The 23583-nt window shown below is 44.5% G+C and overlaps 1 protein-coding gene across 10 annotated transcripts in view; it reads right to left on the bottom strand.

The window, feature by feature from the left end:
- SORL1 (sortilin related receptor 1) overlaps window positions 1–23583 on the bottom strand; it is a 170560-nt gene that overhangs the window by 76218 nt on the left and 70759 nt on the right. For all 10 annotated transcript variants that reach the window (XM_086338350.1, XM_086338353.1, XM_086338360.1 and 7 more), the window contains 5 exons: window positions 21166–21254; window positions 8569–8747; window positions 6639–6825; window positions 3400–3528; window positions 2498–2583 (listed from right to left, as the gene is read on the bottom strand). In XM_086338350.1, coding sequence (XP_086194476.1) covers window positions 2498–2583; window positions 3400–3528; window positions 6639–6825; window positions 8569–8747; window positions 21166–21254 — 670 coding nt within the window. The remainder of the gene's footprint in view (window positions 1–2497; window positions 2584–3399; window positions 3529–6638; window positions 6826–8568; window positions 8748–21165; window positions 21255–23583) is intronic.

Raw genomic sequence — 23583 nt, 5'->3', positions numbered from 1 at the left:
GGGAGACCAGGCAGTCAGATGAAAAGTGCTGAGTTTGTAAACAGTGCTGGAATCACAGACTCGTTGTGGCCGTGCCACATGGAGTTGTGGAGACACATTCACAGCAGCAAGCCCTTCGCCCCACCTCTCTCCAGCATTTAGAAACCTCATTCTGTTGCTTTGGGATTTTTTCTTCTAACCGACACTGCCTCTTGAGTCTAGAAACACCTGCCTTACGATGGGGAGTAGAGAACAGAGAGAATGTTGTGTGTTAGAAAAGAAATAGAATCGGTCAATCCCAGGCATACATAAACCCATCCTAGAAATGTATCATTATCCTAATCTTGAAGGAAGAAAAATTTCTTCACGTTTAAAAATCCTTCCAGATGACCAGATTATCTCATCTTTGCAAACACATTATGGTTCCATGTCAGTCCTATGAAATATCTTTTCCTTTCGTGGTACATTCCTGCCTTTGCTCCAAGCTTTGAGGAAAAAAAAAAAAATTGGAAGGTAGCCCACCCTACCCTACAACCTTCCCTGGTGGCTCAGATGGTAAAGCATCTGCCTAGAATGTGGGAGACTCGGGTTTGATCCCTAGGTCAGGAAGATATTCTGAAGAAGGAAACGGCAACCCATTGCAGTACTCTTGCCTGAGAAATCCCATGGATGGAGGAGCATAGTAGGCTAAAGTCCACGGGGTGGCAAAGAGTCGGACACGACTTGGCTGAGCAACTTCAATTCACTCACTATCCTACAAGGGCTTCCTAGGTGGCACTAGTGGTAAAGACCCTACCTGCCAATGCAGGAGACATAAGAGGCTCAGGTTTGACTTCTAGGTCAGGTCAGGAAGATCCCCTGGAGGAGGGCATGGCAATCCACTCCAGTATTCTTGCCTGGAGAATTCCATGGATAAAGGAGCCTGGCAGGCTATGGTCCATGGAGTCCCTGAAGTGACTTAGCACACATACATGCTACACTACAAATGAGATTGTTTTTACTTATTCCCTATACTATCTTCTCCTATCAGAGGAGAAAATAGCTTTCCTACCATTTTAGACAGCTCTAAACAAACTGTTTTGTCCCTTGGTGACATCTTCAGAAATATTTATCACCAAAGTACATGCTTCAGCCCCTTATGAGTGATCACTCAAACCCTGCTCACCTAGGCCCTCATCAATAACAGCTCTCGTGAGGGAAGTATCTGAGTATTATCTGCTCGTTTGCGGTAATCTGCTGAAGCCATGTTCTTTTTAAGTCTCCACGGTGAGGGATGTTAATTACTTGGGTAACGATGGAAGATTAAATTAAGGGACTAATGAGCTTAGCATGAAAAACACCAGGGCGAGCTGGCAAGCACTGAGCAAGTGAGAGGGCTGCTCTCCCCCACCCACGCAGGACGAGGTGGTTCTCTCATGATTCACGTGGCGCTGGTGGCTGTTCCATGAACGCCACCTCTGCTGAGGGAGTCTGCCCTAATCAGGCACCTTTCCCAAAAGGCACAAGCGGGAGGCGAGGCTCAGAGGGAAGAGAAGCCCTATATGAATAAGACTAGAACAGAACGAAGAAAGAAAAGGCACTAAGAGATCAGCTCTTCATTAAGGTATCATAATTTCACGTGTGCGTGCGTGCGTACTAAGTTGCTACTCTTTGCAACCCTATGAACTGCAGCCCACCAGGTTCCTCTGTCCATGGGATTCTCCGGGCAAGAATATAGGAGTGGCCTGCCAAGCTCTCCTCCAGGGGACCTTCCCAGTATATTACAAATACCTCAACATGAGCCATCACTACCATATCAGCTTGAAACATTTGGGACACGCTATATCTTGACAGCATATTCACTTGCTCCAAAGGTTTCCCCTAACGAGCCTGCATAAGGATGCATGGTCAAGGAATGGGCATGATGCTTGAGAGATTGCCAAGGAAGAGCATGGAGCTTAGAGTCTGAACTTTTGCTCTGTTGCTGACCAGATATGAGACCTTAAATAAACTGTTTGACTCTCCTCTAAACATGCTTCTTCATATTAAAAAGAATGGAGCTAACAATATCTGCTTCATTGGGTAGTTATAAAGATTAAATTGATAACACATGGAAAAGTGAATTAAAATATGTAAAATTCCATTAAAATACCAGTCACAGTTACCATTACAAAAACGAAGACAGACCACTTCGCTACTTCCCAGAAAGCCGCGAGTCTGTTTCTGTGACTAATGGATTAAGAAGCACACAGAAGGTCTCTGGGTATCCCGCAGCACCTCCTCGCCTCACACACAACAGATGCCAAATAAACATCTTTCAACAAACAAAAGGGCTTTCCCTCCAATGTCTTCCATTCCTATAAAAGCATAAGGCCATAACTAAATGTCGTTTAGAGACCATGGTTTGGGGCAGCCAGGAGCTCTGAGAGGCCTGTAATGTCCATTCTTTCTCTCCATTAAGTTGGAAGAGCCCGGTGAGATCACAGTAGTACTTCAACAATGTCCCGACGAGACGAAGGGAAGAAACCACGTCTCTCACCTGCCAAGGGGCACGGCACCAGCTCTCCTTCCAGGCGCATTTCGACATCTCCTCCACTGCAGGTGTCCCCAGAAATCTTCCGATATCTGTCACCGCGCCCCCCCCAAAAGCAAGAAGTCAGAAACATCAGAGTACAATCATGAAGGAACACGGACATTAGAGCTTATCTATTCATTTTCCTACAGAGCACGGAGGAGGAGGTTGACTCACTCTGAACTGCTTCTGTCTGTAAAGCAATTAGGCAGCCCAACATTCTGAAGCATGGTCCTAGGTGGGTTTCACATACACTGTTGACCCTTGAGCAACTTGAAGGTTAGGGGCACTGACACCCCTCCAACAGGTAAAAATCTGCATAACTGCTCTCTCTCCCTCAAAATCAAAGAAATTCATAAATAACTCCCCCAAAGGTAGGAAACTCAAACAGTCTGAAGAGAATTGGGGCTAGAATCCTAGTTCTTTTGATTCTATGTATTGTGATCTCTAATAAACCACAAACGTTTCCCCACACTTGGTTAATTAAGATCTGTAAAATGAAAATATGGGTGCTATATTTATTGATTAAAATCCACCTCTAAGTGGACCTGTGCATTTCAAATGTGTATTGTTCCAAGGTCAACCATATCTCTTCAACATGCCACTCTGAAGACATGCGTTGGCTGAAGTTTATGACTTAAGAAGCAACTGGAATTTCAGAGAAGCTTACAGACTTGCACTGTTTCCCCATGGTGGGTGGGGCAGGGAGAAGAGTTTGCGAACATCACAATGTTAAATTTTGTGCAAGCTACCTGAAAGATGCCAATGTGGAATTCTGTCATTGAGAGTATGAAAGGAACCCAGGTGGTCCCCTACACTCTCCAGCCAAGCAGACCTGATATGTCCCGGACATGGCAACTGTGACCTACCCTCTGGTTCTCCTGTAAGTAGAACCCACAGGACAAGGCACGGGAGGGGCGAATGAATTCCCAGAAAACTCCGGATCCGGAACACAAACCTCCAGTGACAAATCTTCACTCATCTTGAAGCCGAAGTCACTGAAAAGACAATCAGGGCTTGCCAAGGCTGTTGGTTTACACACTTCAGGTATTTAAGCCCCTCCCGTGTGACATCTACTCTACTGCCCCACACCAGCTTTATAAATCACTTAGGGACTTCCCTGGTGATCTAGTGCTTAAGAATCCACCTTGCAAGGCAGGGGATGTGGGCTCGATCCCTGGTCGGGGAACTAGGATCCCACATGCCGCAGTGCAACCAAGCCCTTGGGCCACAACTACCGAGTCTAAGCACTGCAACTAGAGAGAGCCTGTGTCCTGCAACAAAGATCTCGCGTGTCACAGCCAAGATCCAACAATGCTGAATAAACACCTAAACATATACATATTTAAGTTACTTACCATGTCCCTTTAACAAATACTCATTTTTTTACACCAGTACATTTCAAAAAAAACTTTGTATCAGAGCCATAATTGGAAAACCAGTATCCATGCCATAAGTGGACAAAAACAAGACAGATCATGATATCCAAAACAAGATAATACTGCATTTTTTAGCTGGATCCAGTTCCCCACCCAAAGACTCTGTGCCTGCCCTCTTTGTCATTAAAATGCATCAGCAAATGTGAAAAGTTTGCTGCATCTTACCCAGTGAGACTTTCTCCTTGACACTATTGGGGGAATTAAAAGAGAAATTTAAAAGAATAGCCTTTGTTCTAAACTAAGGATTTGCTGTTATTTAAGACCATGTCCACTTACGAAATAAAATCACCCTGGCTTCCTCCTCATGTACTTTGGGACTTAGTCCTTTAGTCCATGAGACCTCCTGCTCGTGGGGACCACATCTCTGCCGCTCCCACCTGCTAGCCGGGTAAAGCCCTGGGGTAGGAAGCAGCAGCCCCGGGTCTAGTCTTGGCTCTGTCCTGTTACTGCCTGTCAATGCCTGAGCTGACAGCTCTGAAATGAGGCAGCGGTAATACGTACTTCCCGAGGTCTGGCCCAAACCACCAACTAGAAATCCAAAGGCATTTTCCAGGTTGGTGTGCTTTACCCAAAGGGTTTCATTGACTCTATTCCATGTAACACCTACTACAGGGGAGGTGTTAACAGGGACACGGCAGAGCGGTTCACGTGTACATCGTGCCACAGTCCACACCAAACCCTCTACACGGAATTACTCAGAAGGGAGGAGCTTCATTACTGTACCGAACAGGTCCCACTTGTCAAATCAGGCAAATTTTTATGGAGTGGCTGCTTTCAGTCTTTTGGGGGACTGCTGCTGCTACGTCGCTTTAGTCGTGTCCGACTTTGCGCAACCCCATAGACGGCAGCCCACCAGGCTCCGCCGTCCCTGGGATTCTCCAGGCAAAACACTGGAGTGGGCTGCCATCTCCTTCTCCAATGCATGAAAGTGAAAAGTGAAAGTGAACTCGCTCAGTCATGTCCGACTCTTTGCGACCCCATGGACTGCAGCCTACCAGGCTCCTCCATCCATGGGATTTTCCAGGCAAGAGTACTGGAGTGGGGTGCCATTGCCTAGGCAGAGCATTAATCACTCCAATAGCCAACTACCCTTCATAGGCAGTTTCTTCAAACTGTAGGTCATAAACTAGCGAGCCTGTGAAAGCACACTGGAGGGTCTGGACCTGCTTCCTCCCCTCCCCACAAAGAACAGAAGACTGCAAAACTCATCACACTTGAAAGTAGGCCTTAGCTCACAAAACTTTTGTTTATATAGATGTGTGCCTGCGTCTACATACACAAATACATATAGGTAAAGAGGTATACCATACAATACACTCTTACTAGGGACTGCAGTCAAGAGTCTGAAATCCACTCTTATTGGCAACACTGGAGAATATAAAGATGTTAAAGAAACATCTGATGCTTTCAAACTGTGGTGCTAGAGAAGACTCTTGGTGCTAGAGAGTCCCTTGGACAGCAAGGAGATCAAACCAGTCAGTCCTACAGGAAATCAACCCTGGATAGTCATTGGAAGGACGGATGCTGAAGCTGAAGCTCCAATACTTTGGCCACTTGATGCAAAAAGCCAGCCCACTGGAAAAGACTCTGATGCTGGAAAGATTGAGGGCAGGAGAAGAAGGGGGCGACAGAGGATGAGGTGGTTTGGATGACGTTACCGACTCAATGGACACGAGTTTGAGCAAACTCTGGGAGATAGCGAAGGTCAGGGAAGCCTGGCGTGCTGTAGTCCATGGGGTCACAAAGAGGCAGACACGACTGACTGACTGAACAACAACTGCAGCAAATTATAGTCTCCTCTTTCCTATCAGTAATCCCAGGAAAAACACCCATTCCTCCTCCAAGGTACCTACATCTTTCCATCTCCCATTACAATTATTTGTGTGCATATTGTTTCTTCTACATTCTCAGGCAATGCCTTAGATATTTTACTCAAGGACTAATTAACAAATATACATATGCATGTGTATTTACACACACACAAATATATATATGTGCATGCATGCAAAGTTGCCTCAGTCACGTCCAACTCTTTGCAACCCCATGGACTGTAGTCCATCAGGCTCGCTATCAGGCAAGAATACTGGAGTGGGTTGCCATGGGGTGGGTTCCATTTCCTGGGATGTTCTCGACCCAGGGATCGAACCTATGTCGTCTCTAGTGTCTCCTTTATTGGCAGGCAGATTCTTTACCACTAGCACTACCTGGAAAGCATATATATATATATATATATATATATATAATATACAGACACATACACACACACACACACACTCTTATTTCAGATAGAGAAGCAAATTTCCTTGAAAATAGGGCTCCTAAGGAAAAGGAGTTATCCACAATGGAACCTTCAGCATGTTCCTTTCTTGCTTGCCCTTGTGAAAATAAATCCCAGAGTAATCTATTCCTACATAAATTACTGCAGCATGCTTGGTTGGGGGAGGGGGGTGCTCACACCTCCATCACATCACACGGCTGAAACAACCAAATGGAAAAACCAACATAAAAAGTGCCCAGCACAGCTCCTGGCTCCTAAGAGCTGCTTGATAAATACTTGGTTCCTGCGAGCCACTCCCTCTCTTCAGGGGAAGGCATACGCCCCAGCCTGTTGCCCACACTGCTGAGGGACCAGAAGAGCACTCGGTCCCTGGTGTGGATGGACAACCAACCATTCATAGTCCTCTCGGGTGCAGGAGCAGTTGGACACAACCACCGGCCGGTCGAAGTCTTCTCCGTTAAAGCACGTGGCGTGGGGGGTCCTCCGCTTGAAAACAGTCTTGTGCCCCAGCAGACACTCGTTGCCCCGCTCATCGGATGGGGACCACAGCTTGTAGTCGTTTTCTGTGCAGGGGACCCCTGAGGAGGAGGAAACGTAGCATTACGGGCATGCCCACGAAGGGTTTCCTGTCCTGTCTGCCCCGTGGCCTGGCCACCCACTTCCCGGGCCTCTCGCTGCCGCCCAGCGAGCGTGCAGGCCCCTGGAGCTGCCCTGACCCTCTCACTGGCTGGCTCTGGGGCCAGGCAGCACCTGCCTCTACTGTCCCCAGAAACACAGACATCCACCTGAGAAAGCGGGGAGGGAGCAAGCCCCCCTGGTGCTCACAGTCTAAACTTCTGAAAGATTTGAGCAGATTCTGCAGTTTCCTTTAGAACCAGGTCCCCAGAGGTGTTTGTCTCTGGGGAGTTAGGTCAAGGCTGGACTCCCGAGAGGTGGCATCACTGAGGAGCAGTGTTCCCTGTCAGATTCCCAAGACGGCATGGACGCATCTGAAGTGTGGCCCATGAGCAAGAGAATCCACTGTCACTGCTTGGAAGGTGCAGGACCTTCATGGAAGGAGGCGGAGAACTGGTCAGACAAGCTGGTCACTCCATCTACCCACATCCACTCAAAATTTAAAAAGACTGGTTTCCATAAGAATTCCAAAGTACACCAATGTCTATCCTAGCAGTTTATGTCTTTTTTATATGTGTGTCTTTGGTTACATTAAATGCTGCCTGATAAGATTAACTACTGTCAACTCAACACCATCCCAATCAGCAAGCATTTATTAAACCCTTACTGATAAGGCTATCAGGCCGTCCAGTGGGTAGAAGATAAAGACGCACAGAGCAGGTTCTTATACCTAAAGACCTATGATCCAGGTGATGAGAGATGACACACAAAGTGTGGCAGCTACAAATCTATAATCCAAGGTGTGAAGAGTACACGCCTGTTTTGGACACAGAGAAGAGGGCAGAGGTCCGGTTGGGTTATAAGCAGCCAAGTGCATTGGGTCCTGATCCATGAAAAGGATTTCAACTAGCAGAAATTGAATGGGTAGGCCACAGAGCATCCCAGGCAACTGGAATAACGTCAGCCATGGCAGAGAAGGCGCAGAGGGCAGGGTTACGTGGGGCCAAGAAGGATGCTGCAGAGGTTTACTCCCCCTGCTCCCTTACTGGCAGGTCCTGGGCCTGGACCAGCAGATAGAGACGAGATCCCAGACAGCTGTGAGAGGACCCTACACCATTAGGAGAGTCTACCCACCGAATGTGCCAAACTGGAACTGCTAGTTTGGAAGAATAATTTTCAAGCATTTATTCATTCACTTGTTCAGCACACATACACCTAAACCCAGCCTGTGCCCATGACTGCACAGGAAATGAGGATACAGAAAACGCATGGCCCTGTTAAGAAGTGCCTGAGTAACTGCCTCTGAATATCTCGTTTACTTAATGCATATGTGCTGTCGTCAACGGATTACAGACCCTTCTGAGAATATCTAAGCTGCTGCTGCTGCTGCTAAGTCGCTTCAGTCGTGTCCGACTCTGTGCAACCCCATAGACGGCAGCCCACCAGGCTCCCCCATCCCTGGGATTCTCCAGGCAAGAACACTGGAGTGGGTTGCCATTTCCTTCTCCAATGCATGAAAATGAAAACTGAAAATGAAGTCGCTCAGTTGTGTCCAACTCTCAATCCAAAAACGAGAAGATCTCTGTATACGAATAGCTGATTCACTTTGCTGTACAGTAGAAACCAACACAGCATTGTAAAGCAACCACACCCCAATTGTTAAAAAAGGTACTTCCATGAGAAGGGCCAAGGGGGCAGGGGCTTACCCAAGGCACTTGTGGCATTGACCTGGAGGATCAGCCAGCTGTGGATGTTCTCCTTGTTGGAGCCGAAGATGGTGAAGACAGTGCTCTTCTCGCCAGGCTCCGTGAGGAGCCCGTACACAAACACGGGCTTCTCCGAGAAGACGAACGTTTTCCAGGTCTCCCCTTCATTGGTGCTGTACCTGCCCAGATGTAAGAAGAGGATCCTTGCAGTTAAAGTCTGGGGGCAAGACCTTGGTTTCCAGATAACAGTCACCTGTAGCAGGAACCGGAGCTCCTTGGGGCAGCAGCTGATCCCGGGACAACGCCAGGGAAGTTTAAGGTTGTGACAGAAAGCATGGAAACGCTCAGAGATTGATGCTGTCGATGGGAAAGGAAACGGGAGCCAACTCCATGGGGTTCCAACTGGCCAGGGTGGAACAATGTGAACTTAAAAAAAAAGAGAAATGATGATAACAGATAATACAGTGAATGAAAACAGGGCATGGGTCTGTACATGATAAAGAAAAAAGGGCAGAGAAGGGAAATTATTATATCACAGTACTACCTAATAATTGTTAAAAAAACAATGACAGAATGAGAAAAGTGACTGTGCTGTAACCCTATTGCAACAACCAAGTCAGACAAGATTATCTCTGGATGCCGAAAACACTGGGTAAAAGAATGTTGGGGACCAGAGCGTCTACATGGTCTAAAGGTACCAACTCACTCACTGCAGAGGAGGAAACATAATTTACAGCGGATGATCGGAGTCACAACTCTTGCAAATTTAGCAGCACTCGAAGTGGGACAAGACAACCTGATGTCATGTACCTCTCAGACAAAGCACTGAGGATGATGCATCATCTAGGCAAGAGTCCATGCAAATGGATGAACTGACAATGTGGAATGTTCTATGCGACAACTGGCCTGGAATCTTCAAAACATCAAGGCTATCAAAAACCAACCAAACAGCCCAAGAGGCAGAGGACTTGTTATAGATTAAAAAGAGACTAAAGACAAATGCAAACCCTGACTGAATCCTAGATTAGGAAAAAAATCAACAGCTACAAATAATATAGGACAACTGAGAAAATATAACTGTCTACAATACTTATAGTAATGCCATCATCAGTGGCACTGGATGGCATCACCAATTCAATGGACATGAACTTGGGCAAACTCCAGGAGATGGTGAAGGATAGGGAAGCCTGGCATGCTGCGGTCCATTGGGTTACGAAGAATCAGACACAACTCGGTGACTGAACAACAAAATAAGTCATACTAAGTTCATGATCATTTTCTTGGGAATGATAACAGCATTCTGACTGTGTAGGAGAAGACCCTTATTTATTTAAGATATGTGTATTGAGCTATGAAGGGGTACAATATCTGCAACTATTTTTCAAATAATTTTCCCCAAAACGGAGGGATAGATGGATGGAAAGATGGCAGACAGGATAAACAGATGACAAAAGCAAAGCAAACAAAACATAACTGGTGATTATTACACAAAGTGTAAGTGAAGGTAACATGAGTACTTTTTTACACAACTTTTACAACTTTTCCCATAGTCTCAAAAATTAAAAGCTGGATGAAAGTGTGTCCTGAGAAAAGGCAGACTACATCAGAAAAAGAGTGCAAGCCCTCTTGGGAAAAAAAGCAGCACTGAATTCAATGTATTGATTTTAAATTAACTTTTGTATTAAAGAGGAGGAGGAGGAGGAAGAGGAGAGGAAAATGTGCCTGGTACTGGCTTCATCACCCAGCAAGCTGGTGAGATGCTCACCATAAGAAACCTCTCAACTCGAGTGGGCTCAATTAGGGTCACAGAGAGGCTGGGTCTCTCTGAAATCCAATTTAAACACAGAACTTTTCTTTCACTTTTCTCAAGTTTTTGAGATTTTACTTTTACTCAGGATCTTAATACTTGATGTAAATCTTTTTTATGTCATTCAATTCAAGCACTTCCTCTTGAGATTACTAAAACTGGTACTTCTGCAAGAAGGCTACAGGTTAAACCGTGGTCATGGTGGGGGTGGGGTGGGGACAGGGCAGAGAGGACTGAGCAATCTCCTCTATAGATCTTCCTAAGAAGGGAAATTCTCTTCCGGCTGACATGCTTCTGGTTTAAGTTAACCTGAAGCAGATAAGGAGATAAGTTAACTTCATCTCCTTCTTGCAACAGGGTGATGAGCTAAAGGCTTTCAAGCTCAGTCACATCTGATGCTTATCGACCCCAGTTGCCCACCAGACTCCTCTGTCCATGAAAGTTTCTAGGCTAGAATACTGGAGTGGGTCGCCATTTCCTACTCCAGGAGATTTTCCCAACCCAGGAATCAAACCTGTTTCTCCTACGTCTCCTGAATGGCAGGCAGATTCCTTACCACTGTGTCACCTGGGAAGCAAAGGCTCAGTAGCATCTTTAAAGCATCCGGAACCCACAGAGTCGGTCTATCAACCAACCACGATGGGAACTACCCCTCTGCTCTGCGATCACAGTGGAAGTCTGTCTACTTGCACACCATGTAGGTAATTCTGTTGAATAGCTCCTCGAACCCAAGATAACCTCAGGAAATGAATCATCCCGTTTCTTGAGAAGTCCCCAGCAGACTCTGACGACAACATATTACTGAGACTAAAAGCAGGTGCTTGGCTGAGTGCAGCTTTGTACTGAAGAATAAACTGTGCCTTTAGAAAACAGTGCTTTTCAGAATTTTGGAGAAAGGGCAGTCACATCATCAGCTCAACAGTTAAGGGATCACCTGTTCTGGGCTGAATTCTGATCTCTGAAGGAGAACTTGTATTGGTGAAGTGGAAATGACAAGAACCTTGCAAGAAAACAAACCAAGACATCTTTATATTCCTAACAGTCATGGAAGAAGATGTAGGGCCTCGGCCCTTAAGAAGGGAGAATTCAAAACATTCAAATAAAATACAGACATAATCTCATGGCCAAAAGTCTCAAAAAGATGAGACACAATGATGATAAAAATATAATATAACCAAGATACACTAAATAAGGGACGCAGGGGTAGAAACTCAAAACACAAATCTATGGTTCCACAGAAAGGTCCTGATGAGCTCAGACTTTTAAAGAACATATCTAAGATGAGAATAGAGTCATATAACCAAGGGCAAAAACTTAAAGAGCCATAGCAATCTGCTAATTAATTTTAGCTGTAATTCTTCACACTAGTAATCTGCAGGAACAGTGACCAAACAGCTCAAACTCAAAATAAGCCAAAGGTAATGCTTCAAATTACCAAAATAACTGGCAAAATAACTGGCAATCTAACTTGGTTACCCAGCAAGTTCTAAAAAGAATCAGAATGGAATGGGATCATCCATCTGATGGTTAATGGTATAAATAGCAATGACAGAGAAAAGCAGAAGAGGTTAGTCAATTTCTATGTTGGGTTTATCTTTATTAAGAAGAATGATCTTCAAACTGGACAAAGCAGGAAAAAAAAAGGAAGTTACAGGAAAATGAATACAAAATAAAGCACATTTGAGGGAACTGAAAGATTTAAAGGAATGATTGCAAAGTTCCTTTTAATAATCTCTAAAAAGAACCACGAGAACAGATAAAGATCTCAAAACTAGATGAGAAAAAAGTAGTTTTATTTCCCTTAAGAAGAAAAAAGTGGTTTCAAGAATGGACTATGAAACAGCTGATTTGAGAGAACTTAGATACGAAGGAAGGTGGAGCTGGGAACACACATGGTTTCACACACAAGTCACAACAAACGAACCCTGTTTCTTTTTCTCAGAGTTAATTCTTGATTTGAGAACAAGGTAATGGTAAGGGTCTACTTTTCATAAGGATATTCGTGGCAGTGGGCTGAGGGGACAGTATTGGCTGGGGAGGGGCATGTGGATATTTTCTAGGATGATGGAAAATTTCTCCATCTTGACATGCAACCTTCAGAATGGATGAAATGGTGTATTTAAGATAAGAGCATCTCATGGTGTGCAAAGGATATCTCAATTAAAAACATAATTTAGTAGGAGCTACCAGCTTGAGAAGGCTGTCAAAGTGTAAAAACAGTTTTAGGTTTTTATTACCAGAAATCAAGTCTCTAGGATCATGTGGGTATCAATGCCAATGGGATGTGTGTTTCAGGCTGCTGGAGGCAGATCAGGCCCCCTCATCTTAAAGCCCTGATAGTGTGAAAAGGACCCAAGGGAGAACCTAAAGGGTGCAGATTCAGGATCCTACAGCACTGGAGGGAAGGAACTGGGGCTGTCTGCCATGGATGGGAGATGCTCTCTGCAGAACAGGGAGGGGTCCTCAAGCATCTGAAAGGCTTTCAGCAAAAGAGGAAATACCTGTTGGGTGCGTCTCCTGGAAGCAGAGCTGAGCCCACTGCATAGAAATGGGAGTGAGGAAGATTTAGGCTCTCTCTGACTTGAGAACTTCCACTCGTAAGGGAACGGATAAATAAATAGAGTGCATGAACACACGAACAACAAATTGTCCCAAGGTGAAATAGAAGCTTTTTATTTTTCAATTTGGCGAAGTCTCCATCACTAGAATTATTCAAGCAAAGACTGGGTGATCATCCATCACTGATGACAGGCAATTCCTGCAATGGATGGTGGAAGACGGAACTAGAGGATGTAATGTTGCCAGATTCCTGCTGCGTATCTCCCTGTGGACATCCCACAGCCATGTCAGTTCACCCTGCCCAAATCTGCACTCATCCCCCGGTCCTTCCGGTCGACTCCTTTTCCTCTGTTTTTCTGTGAATGATGTGGTCATCTTGACCTGTCACCCGCCCCAGCCCCTGCAAACTGGTCAAAAAGCAACTCCTACAGACTTAGTCCTGAAAATGCTTGGTCCCCATCTAAGCAACATCTCTCACCTCCAGTCTTGGTCCTTTGAAAATTCATGCTCCTGGGTTTCCCTGGTGGCTCAATGGTAAAGAATCCATCTATCAATGCAGGGGACATGGGTTGGATCCCTGGTCTGAGAAGATCCCACTTACCTTGGAGCAACTAAGCCCATGAGCCACAACTGTTGAGCCTGTGCTCTAGAGCTCAGGAGCCACAACTACTGAGCCCTTGAGCTCTAGAGCCCATGCTCCTCAATGAAAGAACACACAGCAATGAGAATCCCAGGCACTGCAATTAGAAGGTAGCTCCTGCTCACCCCAACTAGAGGAAAGCCTATGCAGCAACAAAGACCCAACATGGCCAAAAATAAATAATAAGCAAAAATTTAAACAAAATTTAAACAAAAAATAATAAACAAAAATTAAAACATTCATGCTCCTCAACCTTGCCAGAGCCATCTTTCTATACAAGCCATCACTTCAAAAGCAAAGTCCAGTCTCTCTGGTAAAGCACATAAAAGTCCTGGGGGGCTCTGGCCCCTTCTCACACACCCACCTCAGGCCTCAGTCCGCACACCTCCACCCTGAGATCTACATTCTATCAACACTAAAGACTTGCACCTTCCACTGATTCATGTTGGTCTCCTCTCCCCTAAAGCTCTTTCTGACCCTGGGACAGTACCCCAGCATTGTTATTTACCCTTGAAGTCTCAGCCCAAGGTTCCTCTCCTCCCAGCAGCCTGCCTGGCCCTCCTTCTGTGGTTTCCCCTAGGACCCTGCGCTCCCCTCGGCTTTATACCTGTAACCCAGCAAGACTCCATGATGCCTCCCCCAGGCAAACCCCTCCCCCAGGTTCTCTGCTGCAGTTCCTTTCTGAAATACCTAGATAAGAGTATCTGATGCACATTTCCTGAGCTGTTTTCAGCTCAGTTCAGTCGCTCAGTCGTGTCCGACTCTTTGTAACCCCATGAATTGCAGATGCCAGGCCTCCCTGTCCATCACCAACTCCCAGAGTTTACTCAAACTCATGTCCATTGAGTCGGTGATGCCATCCAGCCATCTCATCCTCTGTCATCCCCTTCTCCTCCTGCCCCCAATCCCTCCCAGCATCAGTCTTTACAGATGCTAAAACTACCAGCAAATGGAAGATGTTAATGACTTGATGACAATGAGCATAGCTACTGGAGCCTAAGGATGTATAATGCGAACCCCTGTGACACCACACTGTTACCTCAATATCAAGCAATCAGAGAACTTTGCAGGGCTGGTGTGTATGTGTGTCTCTGTATGTGTGTGTGTCTGTGTGTGTGAGTGTGTGTCTGTGTGTGTCTCTGTGTGTGTGTGTGTGTTCTCAGTTATATCTGACTCTTTCAACCCTATAGACTATAGCCCAGCAAGCTCCTCTGTCCATGCAGTTCTCCAGGCAAGAATACTGGAGTGGGCTGCCATTTCCTGATCCAGGGATCAAACCCGCATCTCTTCTCCCCCGCAATGGCAGGCAGATTCTTAACCACTAATGCCACCCGGAAAGCCTCATCTGGTCTTTACACACTGCTACATCTAAAATGGATAACCAACAAGGACCTACTGTATAGCACAGGGAACTCGTCTCAATGTTATGTGGCAGCCTGGATGGGAAAAGACTTTGGGGGAGAATGGAATATGTATGGCTGAGTCCCTTCGTTGTCCACCTGAAACTATCACAATATTGTTAATCAGCTATACTCCCACACAAAATAAAAATTAAAAAAAAAATGCTCTCCTGCAACCCATCAGGGAGCTCAAGCCTCTTGAGCACTAGTTGTCCTGGACTCCTTGTCTGATGCCTTACAATAAATGCCGCTCTTTTCTTCACCCAGTGTCAGTAGATGGGCAAGCAGACCCAAGTTTGGTTCAGTAACATACCTACTTATTTAATGACCTGATTTTTCAGTATCTTCTACGACAGCTACCATTTATCAGGAATAAGACTTCTTACTCACTTTTCTGCCCCTGGCACACAGAAGGGCATTAATTAATATTTACTTTAAAGGAAATTAAATGAACCGCATTATATATATATATATATTTTTTTTTTTACCCCATTTGTCAATTTCTCAACAGTTAAAGACTGATAAGAACACCTCCTCCTCTATAACTCAAGGGGCTGAAGAAATCACATGGGGGTAAAAATGAAGTGGGGGTGACTTTCAACCATTAAAGTTACTATGAGATCAGGTTCTACAACCAAACAAACTGGTTATCTGCCACCTCCCACATTCTGGAACTGTGAGGCTGCTTGCAGAACTCAGGTCTAGAAAAGACAGCTGCTCTGCTGGGCGGAGTCTTTGCAGTGGCTTTTCAGGACTCACAGAGGAAAACCCTATGAAATCTGAAATCTCCTATGAGGAAAGAGGCTTTGGGGAACATCCAAGGTATTAGTAACTACTGATAATATCCTTATGCTGATAGGCGAACCACCGGGAAGAAACAAAACTGATTGTGTCCCTCTAGATCAGACCGACAAGCTAGGGTTTGGGTTTGTTTTTGGTCAGAGTGTAAAAACACAACACCCCCCGCTCTCTGAAGAACACTGATTCTACACAAGAAAGACCTGCAAACCCCTGAGCAGGCTCTCGGTGACAGCATACTGAATGAAGGGGTGAGTGACTCCCAGAAGACACGCAGGAGCAAAAACAAACTGTTCCTCCTCTTACTCTCAATTTCAATTAACAACAACAAAGAAAACAGCCTCAGTGGAGAATCTCAGCAGAAGCTGAAACAAGTAACTGTAAACTCTTAGTTAGCTGTGCTAATTAGGGAGAGAAAGACATGAATAATTAAAAAAAAAAAAACAACCAACAAAAGAAGAACCCACCTAAACTTAATTCTTTCATTAAGCAAGGTTCCAACCTCTGTTCCACCAAACCTCTTACTAGAGTTAGATGTTACCCCTTACTCCCTAAGGTTGGGGAAGCTTTGCATCAGAAAGCTTGTCCCCCAGTCTCTCCCTCCAGCTGGTTCAGAAACATCTCGGAGCCACAGTGGGGCTGGCCGGCTCCCAAAGGATGCCTCACTAACCTCTGTATCCTCTCTTCCTAGAACAACAACTGGCTTCTCATGGATATTCAACAAATGTTTGTGCAATTGATCTAAAATGATGCCTAACAGAAATATGTTCAATTTCTGTCCAGCGTGAACCTGAACTCCTGACAGTCACATTCTCACCAGGTTGCACACATCTGGGGGCCCCCCGCCATGCACATCTGCATTCCAGGGATTGTCATTTACCATAGAACACCACAGAACTGCCCCAGACCCCCAGGGGTTTGTAAGACTGTTATGCCACCCCACCTCTTCCAGTTTTATTAACCAGGAAAAAAATTAAGCAGCGCTGGAACACTAAGTGTGCATGACCTATTTATCGAACAATCTAACATTTACTAAGTGCCTGCTAGCCTGCGTAGAATAGAAATCCTCGTCTACAAAGACCGTGTTAATGAGTTGAGGAATTCAGGCATATGATGAAAAGGTAACTAACAAATGGAGGCAGTATGTGCTGAATGCCAAATCAACGAGACGGCTGCCAATAAACGCCATGAGACTCGAAGGAGGGAGCGAAGGCTTCGGCTGGGGACACCAGACTTGGAAGGATCTGAAACCCTAGACCAGCAACAGAAGTCCAGTTGAGTCAGAAGGAGCCTCCACTCACGTGGTTTAAAGATCTGAACTAATTACAATAGGATTTTCTGCTTCTCTTCTGATGACCTGATAGCTCAGAAGTCAAAAGCAGAGCAGCAGGAGAAGCAAGGGAAAAAACAAAACTCTGTGAGCAACATACAAATGCCAGGTGGCTGCACTACACAGGTTTTGGCCCAGCTCTGGCTGATATTTGGGACACACGAACCTGTCAATAGGAGGCCTGAACATATTCTCAATTTGCAAACGCGTTATTTGAACCACACCTACAGACACCTCCAAATGAGCTGGGCAAACAAAGGAACACTAGAGAGCCCATCTCCCACATGTCTACGACCCCAGAGTCATTGTTCAATGTCGGCGGAGGGCCCTGTGATCTCCTGGCAGCAGGTCTCATTTCCGGATCATGTTTTGCTGCAGCTAGCTAGCAATGACTCTGCGTCCCCTGAGCACATATGCACCGACAGATGGTGTAAGAGGACCAGAATCACGTTAACTGCTTCAGAAAAGCTAGTTTGGAATGCAAATATAGTCTGGAGGAGAGTTAAACAGGGAAAATCAGGAAGTGTGTCTCTGCAGTCTGACTGCCACACACAGAATGAAATGTATTCCCAGGCGGTCAAACTACCACGGAAGTCCCCTACCATACTCCTCCCAGGGTGTCCTGGATGTCACACTGTATTTATGTATCTTAGAGGATGGACTCCCTGTGAGTGGAGGAAAACATCCTATTTCTCTTTAGACACACGTCACCCAGCACTATCAGTGCTTGAGAAATGTGTGAGATGGGAATTAATAAATTAGTGGATAAGGGACTTCCCTGGCGGTCCAGTGATTAAGACTCCATGCTCCCGATGCAGGAGGCATGGGTTTGATCCCTGGTCAGGGAACTAAGATCTTGCATGCCACATGGCATGCCAAAAGGAAAAAAAAAAACACATGCTACAGAAAAATTAATGGATAAATAAATGATGACATGAAGGCGGGAAGCAGATGCCCTCTGACTGTCCTCCTCTTTACAAACATCAATCTGAACGTGGACACAGCATGCTGCGTACAAAGAGGGCTTCTTCTGACTGCTGGCTCTCAGGCGGCCTCTGACCAGAGCTGCACAGACTAGACAGCAGCCGAGTGAACGGCAGAATGCCAGGACTTTGGTTCTCCCTGTTTCTTGGAGGCCAGGCTGCTCAGCACAAGTCCAACTACCCACAAGGGAAAGAAACCAGCTGTTAAGATCTCTTTTTTCAAACCACCCACCTCTCTGTCTTGCTGCTGGTCCTGTTTCTAAAAGGAGTAAAGGAAAAGAAGGCTCTCTTCCTTGCATTAAATGAGATGATTATAGAAGCCCTTTCCTCATCCTCCAGCAATCTGTCTCGTGAATTCAGCCCCATAACAAGAAATGAGAGCTAGTCTGCCCCAGCCTAATGTTGACAAAATTAACCTTTGTCACAACTTGGACAAAAGTAATGAAAGAACTGGTCCTGATAACATCAAATTCAAGAAGGCAGAGGTTACTAACTCTTGACATTTTTGCTTTTCAGAGGAATGTACAGCAAAGAATACAGAATGTAATTTAAAGACCTGAATGCTAGTCTTGCCTGTTACGAACAAAGTGGTACTTTGAGCAAGGTACTTTCTGAGCCTCTGTTTTCTCATCTATAAAATGAAGCCATTAACCCCAAATGTCCTTTGCAGGTCCATCTGTAAAAACCCCAGAACCAAAGGTTATCATAGTAAAAGTCACCTGTTTATCAAATAACATGCATTCCTGAAATTATTACTCATGTACTATTATTAATTATTATTATTACTCATTCTATGAATAACTGTGTCACACACAAAGCTAAGAAAGACAAACTGAAGAGCCTCCAGTTAATTTTTTAGTCATTATTAATTTATATTTTATAATATAGAGTTGCACTTTTTCAAATCAATAAAATTATTTCTTTCGTTCCTCTCTGAGATAGGAAAGGCAGATTTTCTTTATAAACAAGAAAAAGTTTAAATAATTTCCTTAGTCACAAATTATGCGGTCAATAACCTAGTAAAACAAATAATCCACTTATAATCACAGAGTTAAATTTCTGGAAGAACAGTATAATGTTAAAAAGCTTCATCAAAAAATACAGAAATTAATCATACTAAGTGAAGTAATTGACTATGCCAAAGCCTTTGACTGTGTGGATCACAATAAACTGTGAAAAATTCTGAAAGAGATGGGAATACCAGACCACCTGACCTGCCTCTTGAGAAACCTGTATGCAGGTCAGGAAGCAACAGTTAAACCTGCACATGGAACAACAGACTGGTTCCAAATAGGAAAAGGAGTTCGTCAAGGCTGTATATTGTCACCCTGCTTATTTAACTTCTATGCAGAGTACATCATGAGAAACACTGGGCTGGAAGCACAAGCTGGAATCAAGATTGCCAAGAGAAGTATCAATAACCTCAGATATGCAGATGACACCACCCTTATGGCAGAAAGTGAAGAGGAACTCAAAAGCCTCTTGATGAAAGTGAAAGAGGAGAGTGGAAAAGTTGACCTAAAGCTCAACATTCGGAAAACTAAGATCATGGCATCTGGTCCCATCACTATAGATGGGGAAACAGTGGAAACAGTGTCAGACTTTATTTTGGGGGGCTCCAAAATCACTGCAGATGGTGACTGCAGCCATGAAATTAAAAAACACTCCTTGGAAGGAAGGTTATGACCAACCTAGATACCATATTTAAAAGCAGAGACATTACTTTGCCAACAAAGGTCCGTCTAGTCAAGGCTATGGTTTTTCCTGTGGTCATGTATGGATGTGAGAGTTGGACTGTGAAGAAAGCTGAGTGCCGAAGAATTGATGCTTTTGAACTGTGGTGTTGGAGAAGACTCTTGAGAGTCCCTTGGACTGCAAGGAGATCCAACCGGTCCATTCTAAAGGAGATCAGTCCTGGGTGTTCTTTGGAAGGACTGATGCTAAAGCTGAAACTCCAGTACTCTGGCCACCTCATGCGAAGAGTTGACTCACTGGAAAAGACCCTGATGCCGGGAGGAATTGGGGGCAGGAGGAGAAGGGGACAACAGAGGATGAGATGGCTGGATGGCATCACTGACTCGATGGACGTGAGTTTACGTGAACTCTGGGAGTTGGTGATGGACAGGGAGGCCTGACGTGCTGTGATTCATGGGGTCGCAAAGAGTCGGACACGACTGAGTGACTGAACTGAACTGAAATAAGCCAAAGAGAGAGAGATAAATATTGTATGATATCACTTATACCTAGAATCTAAAAATGATACCAATGAACTTATTTACAAGACAGAAACCGACTCACAGACACAGAAAACAAATTTATAGTTCCCAAAGCAGGAGAAGGGATAAATTAGGACTTTGGGATTAAAATACACACACTACTTTGCATAAAATAAACAACAAGGACCTACGGCATAGCACAGGCAACTACATAGTAAGTCCCCTACATGCAAACCTTCAAGTCGTGAACTTTCAAAGATGTGAAAATGCACGTGGTTCCAGCAAGGAACCAGAACCTGAGCCATCAACGTCAAGCATGAATGAAACTGCGGCTTGCCCTCCGTCTCCTATTGCTGATGATCCTTCAGCTCCACCATCTCCCACCTCCTCTCCCTCCTCCAGTCGGTAACTCTTCTTGCCTGCTCACTCGATGCCAGCCCCTGTATGACAGCTGTTGTGCTGTACTATTGTACTTTTCAAGGTACTAAACTGTAAGACTTAAAATATTTTCTTCATTTTTGTGTTTGCTTTTTATGTATTATTTGTAGGAAAAGTGTTATAGACCTATTACAATACAGTGCTATATAGACGATTGTGTTAGTTGGGTATACTGAGGCTAACTTTGCTGGACTTAGGAACAAATTGCTCTCAGAATGTGCAACTTATTCATATGTAGGGGCCTTACTGTACTATTTTATAATAACCTACAATGGAAGAGAATATAAAAAAGAATTTATATAGATTTATATATATGTATACATGTATAACTGACCACTCTGCTGTACACCTGAAACTAACACAACACTGTAAATCAATCAACTGTATTTCAATAACATTTTTTTAAGGCTCCATGGAGACACTTACTTCAGCTCATTGGTTTCCATGCCCTGGGCAATGGCCATGATGATGCCGCCATGGTCCCCCCACGTGTAGTAGTGAGGTCCGGGCAGAGCCTGAAGAGAGAGACAGACAGTCAGTGCTCATGCCACTGCCAGGGAGGTGGCCAGGAACAAACAGTGCACACCTTGCACACATGCACAGGCACACACAGCAGGGATGTCCCCACCTGAGTACAAATTTCCATTCCCAAAGCACTTCACAGCCATTATCTCACCTGCTCCACACAGCCCCAGGGAGGAACAGAGCAAGTACTCACATCCCAATTTTTAAATTTCATTTATATATACCCAGCTGCACTGGGTCTCGTTGTTGCATGTGGGCTTTCTCTAGTTGTGGTGAGTGGTGGGGCCACTCTCTAGTTGTGGTGGGTGGGCTTCTCACTGTGGTGGCATGTGGGCTCAACAGCTGTGCTGCACAGGCTTAAGTTGCCCCAAGGCATATGGAATCTTCCCAGACCAGGGATTGAACCTGGGTCCCCTGCATTGGACGGTGGATTCTTAACCAGCAGACCATGAGAGAAGTCCCCAATTTTTTTTTGCCAAATGAAAAAACTGGAGTTTCTACTAAAAGTGGCAGACTGTAAACTGCAAAGGTAGGAATCAAACTCAAATCTCTGACTGTCACCAAGCTGTGATTAAAAATAACCAACTAGGGACTTCTCTGATGGTCCAGTGGTTAAGGATCTGCCTTCCAATGCAGAGGACACAGGTTTGATCCCTGATCAGGGAACTAAGATCCTACATGCTGAGGGGCAACTAAGCCCACACACCACAACTACTGAGCCTGCACACTCTAGAGCCTGGGCACCTCAATGAGACCCAGCACAGCACCCCCAGAACAAACCATTAACCAACTGGAATTCGGGTTCTATTGTGACAGAATAAGCCCACTACAGCCCATCTTTCCTACTAATTACAAATAAAAACCTTTGGACAAAACACAAAAAGATAGCTACCTGAGGATGCTGAAAAGTAAACAAACTCAGGCAGCTTGTGAAGGGGACTAAAAACCTGGAGAAGCTACCCAAATGACTGAGGCTTCCTGGTACACCTTTGCCCCAAGGGAATGCCCCAACCTAGGATACTGCAAGCCCAGGCAGGTGGCTAAAGTTTTATAGAAATTTTCTGCTTAAGTAGACAAGAAAATAAGCTCCTGCAATTTTCCTACAGAAAAATGTAGATGGAATCCCAGAGAGGGGAGTTTGAGGAAGTAAACCTTCTAATTCTGTGTATAGACTCAGACAGATTTCAGCTTGACCCCTAAGCTGTACGTGTGTGGAACAGACCCAAACCAGCACAAAGAAGACTCAGCACCTGAATCGAGGTTTCCACAGAATGCGAGACAGAACTTACAGTCCGCACTGAACAGGTTCATTGCGTGCTAAAACAAAAACTGCCACATCCTCCAGAAGACTTCACATCGTGTCCCGGATACAATCCAAAACTCACTCAACATACGTACAGATCAGGAAAATGTCTCCAATCCTCCAGGGAAAAGACAATCAATGGGTGCCAAGCTCAAGATAATCCAAAGATTGGAATTACCAAATGCTATAAAACACTTATAACTGTGTTTCAGAATGTAAAGGAAAACAAACCTGAAATGAGCAAAAGACAAGAATTCTTCCCAGAGAAGTGGAAACTACTTTTTTTTAAAAAAAAAAAAAAAAGGAAAGAATTCTAGAACAGGAAAATAAAATGTTTGAAATAGGAAAGTCACTGATGGGCTCAGTGACAGAATAGAAATGACAAAGGAATTCATGAATTTAAACATGAATATACAGGAGTAAAAATGATCTATTCTAAAGAATGTGCAGAATAAAAGACTTAAAAGAGAAAAGCCCCAGAGACTTATGGGACAAAAGGTCTAACAGGTATAACTGGAGGCCAAGATGAACAGGAGAAAGGAACTGAAGCAGAAAAAATATTTGAAAAAAATAACAGCCGAAAATTTCCCAAATTTGATGAAAGAGATAAATTTTATAGATTCAATATAAGTGTCCCCCAAAACACTAAGCACAAAGAAAATTATACCTAGAAACATCATAACAAAACTGCTGAAAACCAAAGATAAGAAAACAATATCAAAGTATCTTAAGAAAAATGACATGATACATACATGAAAATGATAACCAATGAGTATAGATCTCACATCAGAAGACAGTACGTCTTCAAAGCACAGAGGCACCTCAGAGATACTGTAGGTCCAGTTCCAGACCACCACAGAGACACAAACCACCGTGAAGCAAATCACATAGCTTTTTGGTTTCTCAGTGCTTATTAAAGTCATGTTTGCACTAAACTACAGTCTAGTAAGTGTACAATAGCATTACGTATAAATAAAACAGTACATACTTTAGTTTAAAATGTTTTATTGCTCAAT

The sequence above is a fragment of the Bos grunniens genome, chromosome 15 (assembly GCF_055505025.1).
Source record: "Bos grunniens cultivar Pamir isolate PY7600 chromosome 15, Bosgru_T2T1.0, whole genome shotgun sequence".
NCBI classification, from domain to species: domain Eukaryota; kingdom Metazoa; phylum Chordata; class Mammalia; order Artiodactyla; family Bovidae; genus Bos; species Bos grunniens.
Note: the sequence above shows the minus strand (reverse complement) of the source record. Positions and strands in the feature narration are given on the sequence as shown.